General features: G+C 43.9%; 1 protein-coding gene across 2 annotated transcripts; it reads left to right on the forward strand.

Annotated features, from left to right (window-relative positions):
• The first annotated feature begins 2,600 nt into the window (after window positions 1–2,600).
• NANOG (Nanog homeobox) lies at window positions 2,601–8,423 on the forward strand. 2 transcript variants are annotated; one of them, XM_025995611.2, is made up of 4 exons: window positions 2,601–2,751; window positions 4,984–5,249; window positions 7,277–7,363; window positions 7,503–8,423. In XM_025995611.2, exons 1-4 carry the CDS (start codon window positions 2,601–2,603, stop codon window positions 7,917–7,919), a joined length of 921 nt encoding a protein of 306 aa, XP_025851396.1. In that variant the 3' UTR covers window positions 7,920–8,423. The 2 variants fall into 2 exon arrangements, with proteins under 2 accessions (XP_025851396.1, XP_025851397.1); XM_025995612.2 differs by having other exon boundaries at window positions 7,551–8,423.
• Window positions 8,424–13,919: the final 5,496 nt, after the last annotated feature.

The raw sequence follows: 13,919 nt of genomic DNA on the forward strand, positions 1-13,919 counted from the left end.
ATTTACCAACTGTGCTAATTGAAAGCCAGGAAGTCAAGTTTTCTGCTTTTTAAAAAATTTAAAATTTAAAAAATTTCCTCCAATTTTTTTCCTCCAATTTTATTTAGATGTAATTGACATATGACATTGTATTAGTGTAAGGTGCACAACATAATTGTTTGATACACATAGATGTTGTAGAAGGATTACCACAATCAGTTCATCCATCACTCATGTTCCCCCTTTTATTTATTTTATTTAATTAATTTATTTATGAGAGACACAGAGGGAGAGGCAGAGACATAGACAGAGGGAGAAGCAGGCTTCTCACATGGAGCCCGATGCGGGCCTCAATCCCAGACCAGGATTGTGACCTGAGCCAAAGGCAGACGCCCAACAGCTGTGTCACCCGGGCATCCCATGTTCCCCCTTTTAATGAAATCCTATTTTGGGGATGCCTGGCTGGCTCAGTGGTTGAGCGTCTGCCTTTGTGATCCTGGGGTCCCCTGATCAAGTCCCACATCGGGCTCCCTGCATGGAGCCTGCTTCTCCCTCTGCCTGTGTCTCTCCGCCTCTCTCTGTGTGTCTCTCATGAATTAATAAATAAAATCTAAAAAAAAAAAAAAAAGAAAGAAAGAAAGAAAGAAAGAAAGAAAGAAAGAAAGAAAGAAATCCTCCTCTATAACGAGACAGAGACTGTCTGCCTGAGCACATTGTATTTCCACCCACCTTTTCCTTGACACTCCTGTTCCTCCTCTTTTCCCTTTCAGAATGATGGTCTGAGAAGACAAAAGATTACATAGAATTGATCTCCGTGCTTTGGTGCAGGCAATACTCCTATGCTCACGAATTGGCATCCTTAAGAACAAAAAATCTCTTTTCGTGCAACCAAAGCAGCAGCTCTAGGTGGAGACCCAAGTGGTGGAGTACACTGGAGGATTAGTCAGACTTGCATCTCTGAAAAATATATAATTGGAATTGGCTAAGGGTATACTTTTAGGAGGGGGAAATTGGAAAAGAGGAAGAAATCTTAGGTTTCTCGATTATTGAATTTGAGAGTGGGGAGGAAGATTGAAGCTACACAGTTATCTTTGTCTTAGGGCTGAAACCTAACTGTAAAAGCTGGTCCTTTGGAAAGCATACCGGAAACCAAAACCAAAACCAAAAAACAACTACAAAAAAAAAAAAAATGAGAGTGGGGATGGAGTGGGATTGCCCAATATTGACAGAATTGCCAGGCCAGAGAAAGAAAATTTAGAAAAGAACCAGAGGAGGAAGAAAAGCCAGAAGAGGTTTGCTTAGGAAGAAGAGATAAGAGGCCCAACACATATTCTAAAAGGAACCTGTCACAAATGCTTTGGCAAGACCATTTACAGGAATATCATTTGTTAAGGGGATGTTCTTCTTGACCTCCCTCTTTTCAATTGAGTTGGTTTACAGGTCAATAAATTTCATTATTTTACATCTAGGAATGTCCCAAATAAGAAGGGGGTGCACCCAATCTATCATGTTGTTCACTATATTAAAATAATAATCATGACAAAAAGGTAATTTAGAACTTGGAGATCACGAGCATAGGATAAAGATAGAATTTCTACTAACAGAAATGTGTAGATCTGATGTTCCAAATATTATAGATCACTGATGTGTCAAATATTAGGATTTAGCTTGTATTTTCTTCACTCTTTACACAATACAGAAGAGGGACAGATGAGGAAACTGAGCCAAGAGTCTATCCAGCAATGTGTATATAAAAACTACTTTAAAATTTTCCATATGGATGGCCTGTGCGTAATTACCCTCAGGGCACCAAAGTCAGCTGATCAGCAGGCCACAGCTCCTTTCCTCTGGCTTTTGTTTGTTTTTTTTTTTTTTAAAAAAGAGAAACAACAGTCCTGGGGGAAAGACTTGCCAGTCTCTCTGAAAGCTAAAAAACATTAAGAGGGCCTTGAAAATAAGTACTGTTTTTAACACCAACTGACACCTTAGCAACATACAATATGCTTTTTACTGTGACCGTAGGGGGACTCGGAGAGGAAAACAGCTCCCTGGTAGAAGTTTCTGTCAGCACGAGCTCGAGTTTGAGACCCTAGGGGGTCTGAAGTGGAGAAATGAATGGTTCTAGCGTCAGTTTCCATCACCTGAGGTAGCTTCAGGGGTATCTTTGATTTTAAAGGATGGAAATGTGGTGAACCCAGAAATGTTTAATTGTGGGGTTCGCTTTCTCTCGAGGTTCTGCGGCCAGGGCTTTCCCGTTCCCCACCCAGTCTGGACTACCCGGCAGCGACCTTTTCCATGACAATGGCCTCGGTGAGACTGGCAGACGGGATTAACTGCGAATTCGCGAGGGTGTGTGTGGGCGTGGGGCTGCCAGCAGGGGCGGGGCTGAGGGTGGCCGAGCCCTCCTTATAAACCCGGGGCCTCCAAAACAGTCACCTTCTGCCGAGGGGCTGGCCTCTCGCCGTTGCCCGGCGCCCCGCTGCATCTTGTCTTTCGCCTACTCTTTACATGTGGAGGCCTTCGCACTTCTCTCCGCTCTTCCACCTAGAGCCGTAAGCTGGGCCTTTCTACAATCTCGCTCTTTGTTTTTGTTTCCCCCCCTCTACCCTCAACCCAGCGACATGAGTGCGGATCCAGCTCCGCCCCAATGCCCGCCTGGCCCCCAAGCACCCAACTCTAGGGACCCTTCTCCAATGCCTGAGACTTACGGGCCCCGAGAAAATCCTGCATCCTTGCCAATGTCCTCTGCTGAGACGCCCCACGCGGAGACCGGTAAGGGGGAAGTCAGTCCTCGAAAAGCTGATCTGCAGGGAAAAGTGCTAGGAGAGGGAGGGGCAGGGCCATTCGTTTCCCTCCTGAGCAATTGTAGCGCATTATTCTAAGCAGGTGTCCTCGATTAGACCTCTGACACCTGTCTCCGTTGTAATTTGGTGGCCTGTGCCTTTCACCTGTCTCAGATGTCAGTCAAGAGACGAGGGCCACAGGACGCTGGCCTTTCGGTAGGTGGTAGACGGGGTATTTGAGGGCTCGCGTGCACAGGCGCAGTGGAAAGCCCGTGGGTTGTGATAAATGAGCTGATGCCCGAGTGGTCACGGAGTGCTGAGCCCACAGTCAACGTAAATACTAATTACTACTAATTAGTATTAGTACTAATACTATTAAATACTAATGCTACTGCTAAGCCAGAAATCCTAACATCACCGCTGCAGGTGGGGGTGCGAGGAGCATCACCTTTATGACTGTCTGTCTTTCCAGGAGGGCCAGAAATAGCGTGGCTAGTTATGGATGTCACCTTGGTGAAATATCTTGCCTTTGTACGACACTAGTAGTTGGTTTGGCTCTGTGGGTGTTAACTAGGGGGCGGTTCTGGGTTTCTGGGAGGCTGCTATGCCCAGTCTCCAACATCCCGAAGAAATGTCCATCCCATTTTATGGTAGATAATTCCAGAAGGTTTAATCTTCTGACAGTCAAAGTGGCTAGAGCCCAGATCTGAAACCCAGTTCGGCTTCTGAATGGTAACCACATGTGGGAGGGGATGTGCTGAGGACACTGTAAAGGTAAGTAAGGTAGTACCACTTTTTTGGTAAATCAATCCCGCAGTAGTTGTTAAAAATGAAAATGTAAAACTAGCTTTTACCATTTTTTAAAAGCTTTGTGGTAAAAAGATCATCTCTTAAAAGCTTCTGATAAAAAGTGACTTAAAAGTTACTTACATGTTACCCTGTTGTCCTAAGCTTCATGTTGATGTCCTTTCATAATTTCTAATGTTGAAAATACAGTGCTGGATCATGAGACATCCCTTGGGTGTGAGCCAGTAGGAATAAGCAAGTGGGCACAATCTCCTTAGCGAGTCAAGTGCTAGTTTGTAGAGCTAATTTTTAGGCGATGCCCCGCTGTAGTCCTTGGTCTACCACCACTTTCTTTCCTTCTCGATCTATTTACAAAAAGCATAAAATTGTGAATTCTTGCCCCATAAAGGCTGTCACTTTATTCCATGACTAGGGGAGAGCTGAATTTGAGCACGGGGAATAAATACTGCATTGTAATTAAGACTAAGTGGCTACCAAATGTAGGCAATATAGGAAGTTAATTATTAATTAGAAAGTCCATATATGCCAGGTCCTGTGCTAGCCAACTTTCTCAGCCACTTTGCTTTACTCAATTTAAGGAACTCTGGGAGGGAGACAAATAAATCTGGAAATGCGGTGACAGAGCTAGTAAAGGGCAGAGTCTGTATTGAAACAGAAGCCTAGCAGAATTCCCAGTTCCTGCTAGTCCTGGGGTTTAGAACTGGGAAGTAATAAACTGAATTTTAAAGGGTCCCCAGAATCTGCTGTGGGTGATGGTTACGTTTACTGAAGGGAGTCCCGCGATCATTCCCACCTTTCTGAGTAGCCACAGCCTAGGCTCTTGAGCATCAATTTGGTAAAAAAGCTTTTGTCAAAAGAGGTTCAAGGGGTGCCTAGCTGGCTCAGTTGGTGGACCATGTGACTCTTGATTTTTTTTTCTTTTTTTTTTTAAATTTTTATTTATTTATTATAGTCACACACAGAGAGAGAGAGAGAGGCAGAGACATAGGCAGAGGGAGAAGCAGGCTCCATGCACCAGGAGCCCGACGTGGGATTCGATCCTGGGTCTCCAAGATCGCGCCCTGGGCCAAAGGCAGGCGCTAAACCGCTGCGCCACCCAGGGATCCCTGATTTTTTTTTTTAAATGACTCTTCATCTTGATGTGAGTTTGAGCTCCATGTTGGGTGTGTGTGTGTGTGTGTGTGTGTGTGTGTATACTTTTTTTTTTTTTAAGGTGCCAACTAGTATACTTCCTGTAGTGCCATCACACAAAGACTAGAAAAAGTGTTCAGGGTCATGTAAGAGTTAAATTTTTACTTACTCCCTAATTCCGAGGTTGTGAGGACTTTAAAAATGCTTTGAAAACAATAAATTTGCAAAGATAATTTAGTATTTGAAAAGTTTTAGAGAAAAGTGTCTTTTTTATTCCCAACAGTCTCTCCTCTTCCTTCCTCCATGGATCTGCTTACTCAGGACAGCCCCGATTCTTCCACCAGCCCGCGGGTAAAACTCCCACCCACCTCTGGAGAGGAGAGAACAGCGAGGAAGGAAGATGCGACCCAGGGCAAGAAACAGAAGATGAGGACTGTGTTCTCTCAGACCCAGCTGTATGTTCTCAATGATCGATTTCAGAGACAGAAATACCTCAGTCTCCAGCAGATGCAAGAACTTTCCAACATTCTGAACCTCAGCTATAAGCAGGTAGGGTTGGTTTTGTTGTCCTTACAGTGAGAAATAAAAACGCTAATTTGCAGATGAGCGTTACCAACATCCGTGTAGCCTGTTATTTGTGCATACCCTACAAATAATTTTAATATGAAAGTGAGATCTTTCTAACATTTCACGATCATCTTTAATGTTCTCTTTAGGGCACCTGGGTGGGTCAGTCGGTTAAACGTCTGCCTTTGGCTAGGGTCGTGGTGCCAGGGTCCTGGGACTGAGCCCCACATATTGCCATATTGCTCCCTGCTCATCAGGAAGCCTGCTTTTCCCTCTGCCTGTGTCTCTGCCTTTTTCTCTCTCTCTCTGTTCTCTCATGAATAAATAAATAAAGATCTTTTAAAAAAAGCTTCTCTTTAATATGCCATAATTTACTTAACTAGTTTTTCTATGTTGCACATGCCAAGATCATAAAAATATTTCCAATTTCTCCTTGATCAAAGGAGTTATATAATCTCATCTTCCGGGATAGGGAGAGTCCTTAACCAACACTGCTTATTAAATTAAAATGGAATCTTTTATCTGTATGCATGATTACTAATGAGGTTAATTATTTTTCATATTCTTATTATTCAGTCAGATATTTTATGGTGTTTTTCTATCACTGGTGCCATACTTAGACAAAGTCCTCCATTCCTTTTTTTTTTTTTTAAGATTTTATTTCTCTATTCATGAAAGATGCAGAGAGAGAGGCAGAGAAACAAGGAGAGGGAGAAGCAGGCTCCACGCAGGAGGGCCCCATGTGGGACTCTGATCCTGGGACTCCAGGATCACACCTTGAGCCAAAGGCAGAAGCTCAATCGCTGAGCCACCCAGGCATCCCCAAAGACCTCCATTCCATAAGTTATTGTGTGTGTGTACACCTGTACATACATACTTCTGGTCCTTCTTAATTTCATTTTCTAATTTATCATTGTAAATCATTTGGAAGTTTAAGTTTATTCTGTGCTCCTACATAACTTGATATTTTCTCAATAGTTGTCCTAGTGGTATATTTCATAATTTTTGAGTTAAAATTACCACTATTATTGTATTACATGGAAGTGTGCTTATGGGGATGCCTGGGTGGCTCAGCGTCTGCCTTCAGCTCAGGGTGTGATCCCAGGATCCAGGATTGAGTCCCACATCGAGCTTGCTGCGTGAAGCCTGCTTGTCCCTCTGCCTGTGTCTCTGCCTCTAGCCTGCTTGTCCCTCTGCCTGTGTCTCTGCCTCTCTGTGTGTGTGTCTCTCATGAACAAATAAATTAAAAATCTTAAAAAAAAAAAAAGTGTGCTTATGGAGGAGGTTTTTTAATCACAAAGTACATTTAACCAACTAGGGGCGTGAGTAAGTATGAATAAAGAGGTGGGTAGACATTCATTCATTTTTTAATTTTTATTTTATTTATTTTTATTTATTTGACACAGAGAAAGACAGCAGGACATTCAAGGAAAAGGAGAAGCAGACTTCCCGCTGAGCAGGGAGCCTGATATGGGGCTGGATACCAGGACCTTGAGATTATGACCCAAGCCTAAGGTAGCCGCTTAACCCATTGAGCCACACAGGCACTCCTAGACATTTATTTAAATGTGAATCTTCTAGGGGTGCCTGGGTGCTCAGTGGTTGAGCATCTGCCTCTGGCCCAGGGTGTGTGTGACCCTGGGGTCCTGGGATCGAGTCCCATATCAGGCTCTCCATGTGGGGCTTGCTTCTCCTGCCTGTGTCTCTGATTCTCTGTGTCTCCAATGAATAAATAGATAAAATCCTTTAAGAAAAGTAAACGTGAACTTCCTAGTGAATAGATATGTAATGTGTCTTCTCTAAACTGGTAGGCTCATTGAAAAAGGGCGTTGACATCCATCCCTAGAACATTGTTTCCGTGAAAGAAAGGAAGGACTCTAGAAGTTTCTGTCTTGTTCCTGAGCTTTAGATAGCTGTTGTCGGGGGAAACAATGTCAATAATAATCTTTGATCCCTAGCATATCCGCACTACTGGTATTTCATGTCTTCCTGTCACTTTTCCCTTGTAGGTTAAAACCTGGTTCCAGAACCAGAGGATGAAAAGCAAGAGGTGGCAGAAAAGCAACTGGCCGAAGGAGAGCAACAGTGTGACTCAGGTAACAGGAAGCTTTTATTTTTTTCTGCTTTCTTTTCAAGGACTTTCCTGTTCTGCTCATTACTAAAGCTTAAGACGCGGCCCACACACAATTCTGATTTTCCTTAGAGCTCTTGGGTTAACCCGCCATTTCCTTTCAGAACAGCTCTGCCACCACGGAATACGCAGGCTTCTACCCCTGTCGCCAGGGGTACCTGCTGAACCCTTCTGGAAACCTCCCACTGTGGAGCAGCCAGGCCTGGAATAACCCGAATTGGAGCAGCCAGACCTGGAACAGCCAGACCTGGAACAGCCAATCCTGGAGCAACCACTCCTGGAACAGTCAGACCTGGTGCCCTCAAGCCTGGAACAACCAGGCCTGGAACAATCCACTCCACAACTGTGAAGAGGAATCACTGCAGCCCCCGATCCAGTTCCAGCAAAATTCTATGGGCGATCTGGAGTCCATCTTCGAAACTGCTGGGGAAAGCCATGGTGTCCTACAGCAATCCACTAAGTATTTTAGTACTCAGCAAATAATGGATTTTTTCCCAAATTACTCTGAACATTCAACCTGAAGATATGTGATGATAAGTATATTATTCGATCTCAATTTGGGCAGTATTATTTCTGATAGGATTTGTCTTTTAGGGTCCTACATCTCTGCCTCGATAGTGTCCCATTATGCTTATTGTATCCATTGAGGCGATATGATTGGAGTCAAAGGTTTTTGGACAACATGATAAGATGTTTCTGGCTATAGATAACTAGATGTAATACCAATTCAGGTATCTTTAGGCTGTAGATTCTATCAAGAAAAGGAAGTAAAAATACAAAGACCTGTGATAAAGGATAATTGTATTTTCTGAGATTGTGAGTCTTGTTTTCATCACCTCAATTAACGGTGAAGGGTTAAGCTATATACAATATGCTTCATTGGTTTCTTCTGCCCTTTGTGATTTACTAGAATTGTTAATTTGTTCATTCTAGTAGTTGTGGAAAGATGTCTTGTATTTTAATGTATCATGATAATAGTACCAGTTTGGATGGTTTAAGTACAAATAAAATACCACTTTACCTTCTGTTGTCTCTACCCTGATTTCACCAGTCACTCAGTGAGTAAAAATCGGACTAAACATGGGTCTTTATAGTCCAATGGGACAGGAAACAACTGAAATTTCTCTAGCCATTGGGGGGAGGCTGCTATTAGAAATGGGTAAAAGTGAGGGATCCCTGGGTGACTCAGCTGTTTAATGCCTGCCTTCAGCCCCGGGCGTGATCCTGGAGACCCAGGATCGAGTCCCAGGTCGGGCTCCCTGCATGGAGCCTGCTTCTCCCTCTCTTTCTGTCTCTCAAGAATAAATAAGTAAAATCTTTAAAAAAAAAAAAAAAAAAGGAAAGGAAAGGTAACCAAGTATGCAATGCTAAGTGACGGACCAATTAATCTGAACTAATTTATTTCCCTTATGTATATAATAATGAAACAATAAAACTTGTGGTTATTTGCAGTTAAAAGAAGAATGTTGGGATGCCTGGGTGGCTCAGCGGTTGGATGTCTGCCTTCAGCTCAGGGCGTGATCCTGGAGACCTGGGATCGAGTCCCACATCAGGCTCCCTGAATGGAGCCTGCTTCTCCCTCTGCCTGTGTGTCTCTGCCTCTCTGTCTCTCATGAGTAAATAAAATCTTTTAAAAAAGGAGGGGATGGGGAGAAGGTCAGCTAATGTAACTCACAGGGAAGGTTCTGTGTCCATCCTTCTGTCCAATTACACTCTGCCAGAAAAAACTAAGTTGAAACAAGCTTATTTTAAGACATTTTTTATTTTATTTATTTTTTTTATTTTTTAATTTTTTATTTTTTTATTTTTTTTTTTTTATGATAGCCATACAGAGAGAGAGAGAGAGAGGCAGAGACACAGGCAGAGGGAGAAGCAGGCTCCATGCGCCGGGAGCCTGATGTGGGATTCGATCCCGGGTCTCCAGGATCGCGCCCTGGGCCAAAGGCAGGCGCCAAACCGCTGCGCCACCCAGGGATCCCCATTTTTTATTTTTTTAAAAAGATTTTATTTATCCGGGAGAGACAGGCAGAGGGAGAAGCAGGCTCCCTGCAGGGAGCCGGATGCGGGACTCCTCCCAGGACCCCAGGATCACACCCTGAGCTGAAGGCAGCTGCTCAACCACTGAGTCCTAAAAAAGAAGTGTCCCTATTTTATATTTTTAAAGATCTTTTGTAAATGTCAGCTTTATTATTTTTTAAGATTTTATTTATTAATGAGAGACAGAGGCAGAGACACAGGCAGAGGGAGAAGCAGGCTCCCTGCAGGGAGCCTGATGTGGGACGATCCTGGGACTCCCGGGACCACATTCCCAGCCAAAGGCAGATAGATGCTCAACCAGTGAGCTGCAAAGCCAGCATTAAAAAACAAACAAACAAAAAAAACCCTTAAATTTACCGACTACAAAGCACAATTTAATGTGGTTTAAGCTATATATAAATATATTAATGTTACAAGCTGGATCAGAGAGAAATGTTAAGGTCTGAGGCTAGTTTGAAATAGCTGTTTTGTTTTGTTTTTTCCTGGTAAATTATGTTCTCACCTTAGAAGAGGCAAGGCAGGCATCTAGGAACAATGCTAATGCTTTTACTCTTTCCCATCCTTGCTCGCCCCCAAATTGATCTAATTGAGCACCCTTTCAGTCAGTACTGTCTCGCTCCTCCACAAGAATATCCACTTTCCAAAGCAGCAGAGACACCAACCAGGCAGTTTCCTGGTCATTTCCCTCCTGGTTCCTCCAATTTTCCAATGCTTCTGTGTAACCTTAACCAATCAAATTATCTAGGCATTTGACAGAAGAAATCGGAGATCGGGGATCCCTGGGTGGCTCAGCGGTTTGGTGCCTGCCTTTGGCCCAGGGCGCAATCCTGGAGTCCCGGGATCCAGTCCCACGTCCGGCTCCTGGCATGGAGCCTGCTTCTCCCTCCTCCTGTGTCTCTGCCTCTCTCTCTCTCTCTCTCTCTCTCTCTCTAGGTCTATCATAAATAAATAAATCAATCTAGAAAAAAAAATCTTGTAGAAGAAATCGGAGATCATTTCTGCCAAGACAACACAATATTCTTTTAAATTGCCAGATATTTGAGTTTTGTGCCAAGGACTATATTATTCCATAGATAATAAAAACAGCATCGATACAACAATTAAAATAGTACATGAAATCACCACTAAATCCTCATTTTTAGTTTTATAATTCAATCAGATTTAAGTATGTCATTTTTTTTTAAAGATTTATTTATTCATGAGACAGAGTGAAGAGAGAGACACAGGCAGAGGGAGAAGTAGGCTCCTCAGAGGGAACCCAGTGTGGGACTCGATCCCTGATCCCAGGATCTAGCTCTGAGCCAAAGGCAGATGCTCAACTGCTGAGCCACCAGGCATCCCATTTTAATTCATTTTTTTAAGATTCTATTTGAGGGCACCTGGGTGACTCAGCAGTTGAGCATCTATCTGCCTTTGGCTCAGGTGTGATCCCGGAGTCCCGGGATCGAGTCCCACATTGGGCTCCCTGCATGGGGCCTGCTTCTCCCTCTGCCTATGTCTGCCTCTCTCTGTGTCTCTCATGAATAAACAAATAAATAAATCTTAAAAAAAAAAAAAAATTCCATTTGAGAGAGCCCACGAGCAAGGGGGAGAGGGAAAGTGAGACTCCCCGCTGAGTAAGGAGCCCCATGTGTGAGTCTGATGCCAGGGCCCTGGGACCACAACCCAGCCAAAGGCAGACACCCAACCAACTGAGCCACCCAGGCATCTCCTGGGTATGATATTTGAAAAACACAAGATCTTAGTGTTCTGCCACTTGGCTTTTTCATTTATTTTTATTTTTTTTAAGATTTGATTTATTTATTCATGAGAGACACAGAGAGAGGCAGAGACACAGGCAGAGGGAGAAGCAGGCTCCATGTAGGGAGCCCGAGTTGGGACTCGATCCCGGGTATTCAGGATCATGCCCTGGGCTGAAGGCGGTGCTAAACCGCTGAGCCACATGGGCTTCCCTCATTTATGTTTTATTTTATTTTTATTTTTTTATTTTTTAAGATTATTTATTTATTTATTTATTTATTTATTTATTTATTTATTTATTTATGAGAGACACACAGACACAGAGGCAGAGTCATAAGCAGAGGGAGAAGCAGGCTCCATGCAGGGAGCTCAATGTGGTACTCGATCCAGGGACTCCACAATCATGCCCTGGTGCTCAACTGCTGAGTCACCCAGGCGTCCCAGTTTGAAACTTTTTTTTTTAAGATTTTATTTATTTATTCATGAGAGACACTGAGAGAGAGGCAGAGACACAGGTGGAGGGAGAAGCAGGCTCCATGCAGGGAGCCCAACGTGGGACTCGATCCGGGATCTCCAGGATAACACCCCGGGCTGCAGGTGGCGCTAAACCGCCGCGCCACCAGGGTTGCCCCTCATTTATGTTTTAAACGTATTGAGTGAAGGAAAAATTAAGAGGGTAGAGGATTTACTTATTTTTTTAATAGGGGCACTTGGCTAGCTCAGTCAGTGGAGCCGGGACCTATGATCTCAAGAATCACGAGTTCAGGCCCCACCTAAGGCGTAGCACTTACTGTAAGAAAATGGGGGTGGGGGGTTGGTAATGTCTTTTTTTTTTTTTTTTTTTTTTTTTTTTAGATTTTATTTATTCATGAGAGACTCAGAGACACAGGCAGAGGGAGAAGCAGGCTCCATGCAGAAGCCCGATGTGGGACTTGATCCTGGGACTCCAGGATCATCCTCTGGGCCGAAGGCGGCGCTAAACCACTTAGCCACCCTAGGATCCCCCCAGTATGTCTCATTTTTATAAAATTCATTGCACATAATGAATTACCAACACATGAGTTAATACTAAATGGTGACCCATTGCCTAGAAACAGGAAAATAGAGGGTGGCCCTGGTAGCTCAGCGGTTTAGCGCCGCCTTCAGGCCCCGGTGTGATCCTGGAGACCAGGGATCGAGTCTGTGTAGGGCTCCCTGCATGGGGCCTGCTTCCCCCTCTGCCTGAGTCTTTGCCTCTATCTCTCTCTCTCTCTGTCTCTTGTAAACAAATAAATAAAATCTTAGAAAAAAAGAAAAAAAAGGAAAATAGCTATTATAAAGTGGTAGCCTTCCCCCCCCCCCACCTTTTTTGAAGATTTTATTTATTAGAGAGTGTGTGTACACACATGCAGTAGGAGCAGCAGGTAGAGGGAGAGACAGAAGCAGGCTCCCTTAGAGTAGGGAGCCAGCCACAGGGCTCCATCCCAGGCCCCCAGGATCATGACCGAAGCCAAAGGCAGATGCTCAACCACTGAGCCACCCAGGTGCCCCTGAAGTTAGCTCTCCAGTACTGAACTTTGTTGTGGAACAGTGTTTTTATACGCTTGATTTTTGCTTGTTTCTGCTTTGGATTAAGTTCAGTTATAGAACATTGGGAATGGGCAAGGATTAAGATTCAGAGTGCCAAAAAGAATACCTGTTTAAAATACGCTTGAGGGGGATCCCTGGGTGGCTCAGCGATTTGGCACCTGCCTTTGGTCGAGGGCGCGATCCTAGAGTCCCGGGATCGAGTCCCGCATTGGGCTCCCAGCGTGGAGCCTGCTTCTCCCTCTGCTTGTGTCTTTGCCTCTCTCTCTCTCTCTCTGTCTATCATGAATGAATAAATAAAATATTTAAATAAATAAATAAATAAATAAATAAATAAATAAATAAATAAATAAAATAAAACATGCTTGATTACTGGAAAGGAAAAGGAGAAAAATAAAGATTGAAAGGAAAGAAGGAAAAAGGAAAAAGATGACTTCTGGTGTCCAGCCTTTTCTTTTGGAGATTAGCCATTTTGGAGATGCCATTCACCTACTGTCTCTTCTTCCCAACAGGTGAAATGTTGGGGTAAAGTCAAACCCTCAAAGGCAGAGGACTGTGAAACCCAGGATCATCAGGGAACCAGAGACAGTCTGGATTTATCTTTTCAAAGGATAGGACCTGGGTGGCTCAGGTGGTTAAACATCTGCCTTCTGCTCAGGTCATGATCTCAGGGACCTGAAATTAAGCCCCATGTTGGGCTCTGACTCAGCTCAGGAGAGAGCTGTCCCTCCCTCTGCTCTCCCCACTACCACACCCCTCTGCATGCACACTCTTTCTCACTCTCTGTCATAAATAAATATACTATTAAAAATAAATAAGGGTACCTGGGTGGTTCAGTTGGTTACCTGTCTTCGGCTCTGGTCATGATCCTAGGGCCCTGGGATCAAGCCCCACATCGGGCTCTCTGCTCAGGGGGGAGCCTGCTTCTCTTCTATGCCTGCTGCTCCCTCTGCTCTCTTTTTCTCTTTCATAAATAAATAAAAGATTGGACCTCTTTTTTCCCCCTCCCTTCCCCTGCATGCCCCCCATGTAAATAGGTGTTTTTATGAAAGCCCTGGGGCAGAGCCCATGGGCAGAAAGAAGGTGCCCAGGCTTTTTTGATTTCAAAACTAAAACTTGCCATTGAAAACAAATTAAGCTGTAGAGAAATGAATCATAAAATGAATCTAGTAAGAATA

Source organism: Vulpes vulpes, chromosome 8 (assembly GCF_048418805.1).
Source record: "Vulpes vulpes isolate BD-2025 chromosome 8, VulVul3, whole genome shotgun sequence".
Lineage (NCBI taxonomy): Eukaryota > Metazoa > Chordata > Mammalia > Carnivora > Canidae > Vulpes > Vulpes vulpes.

Excerpts from the sequence above, each read along its gene's own strand:
- NANOG (XM_025995611.2), top strand. The coding sequence starts at position 2,601 with ATGAGTGCGGATCCAGCTCCGCCCCAATGCCCGCCTGGCCCCCAAGCA. Across the intron at positions 2,752-4,983 it reads GACGCCCCACGCGGAGACCG|TCTCTCCTCTTCCTTCCTCC; the intron begins GTAAGGGGGAAG and ends TATTCCCAACAG. Across the intron at positions 7,364-7,502 it reads AGAGCAACAGTGTGACTCAG|AACAGCTCTGCCACCACGGA; the intron begins GTAACAGGAAGC and ends ATTTCCTTTCAG.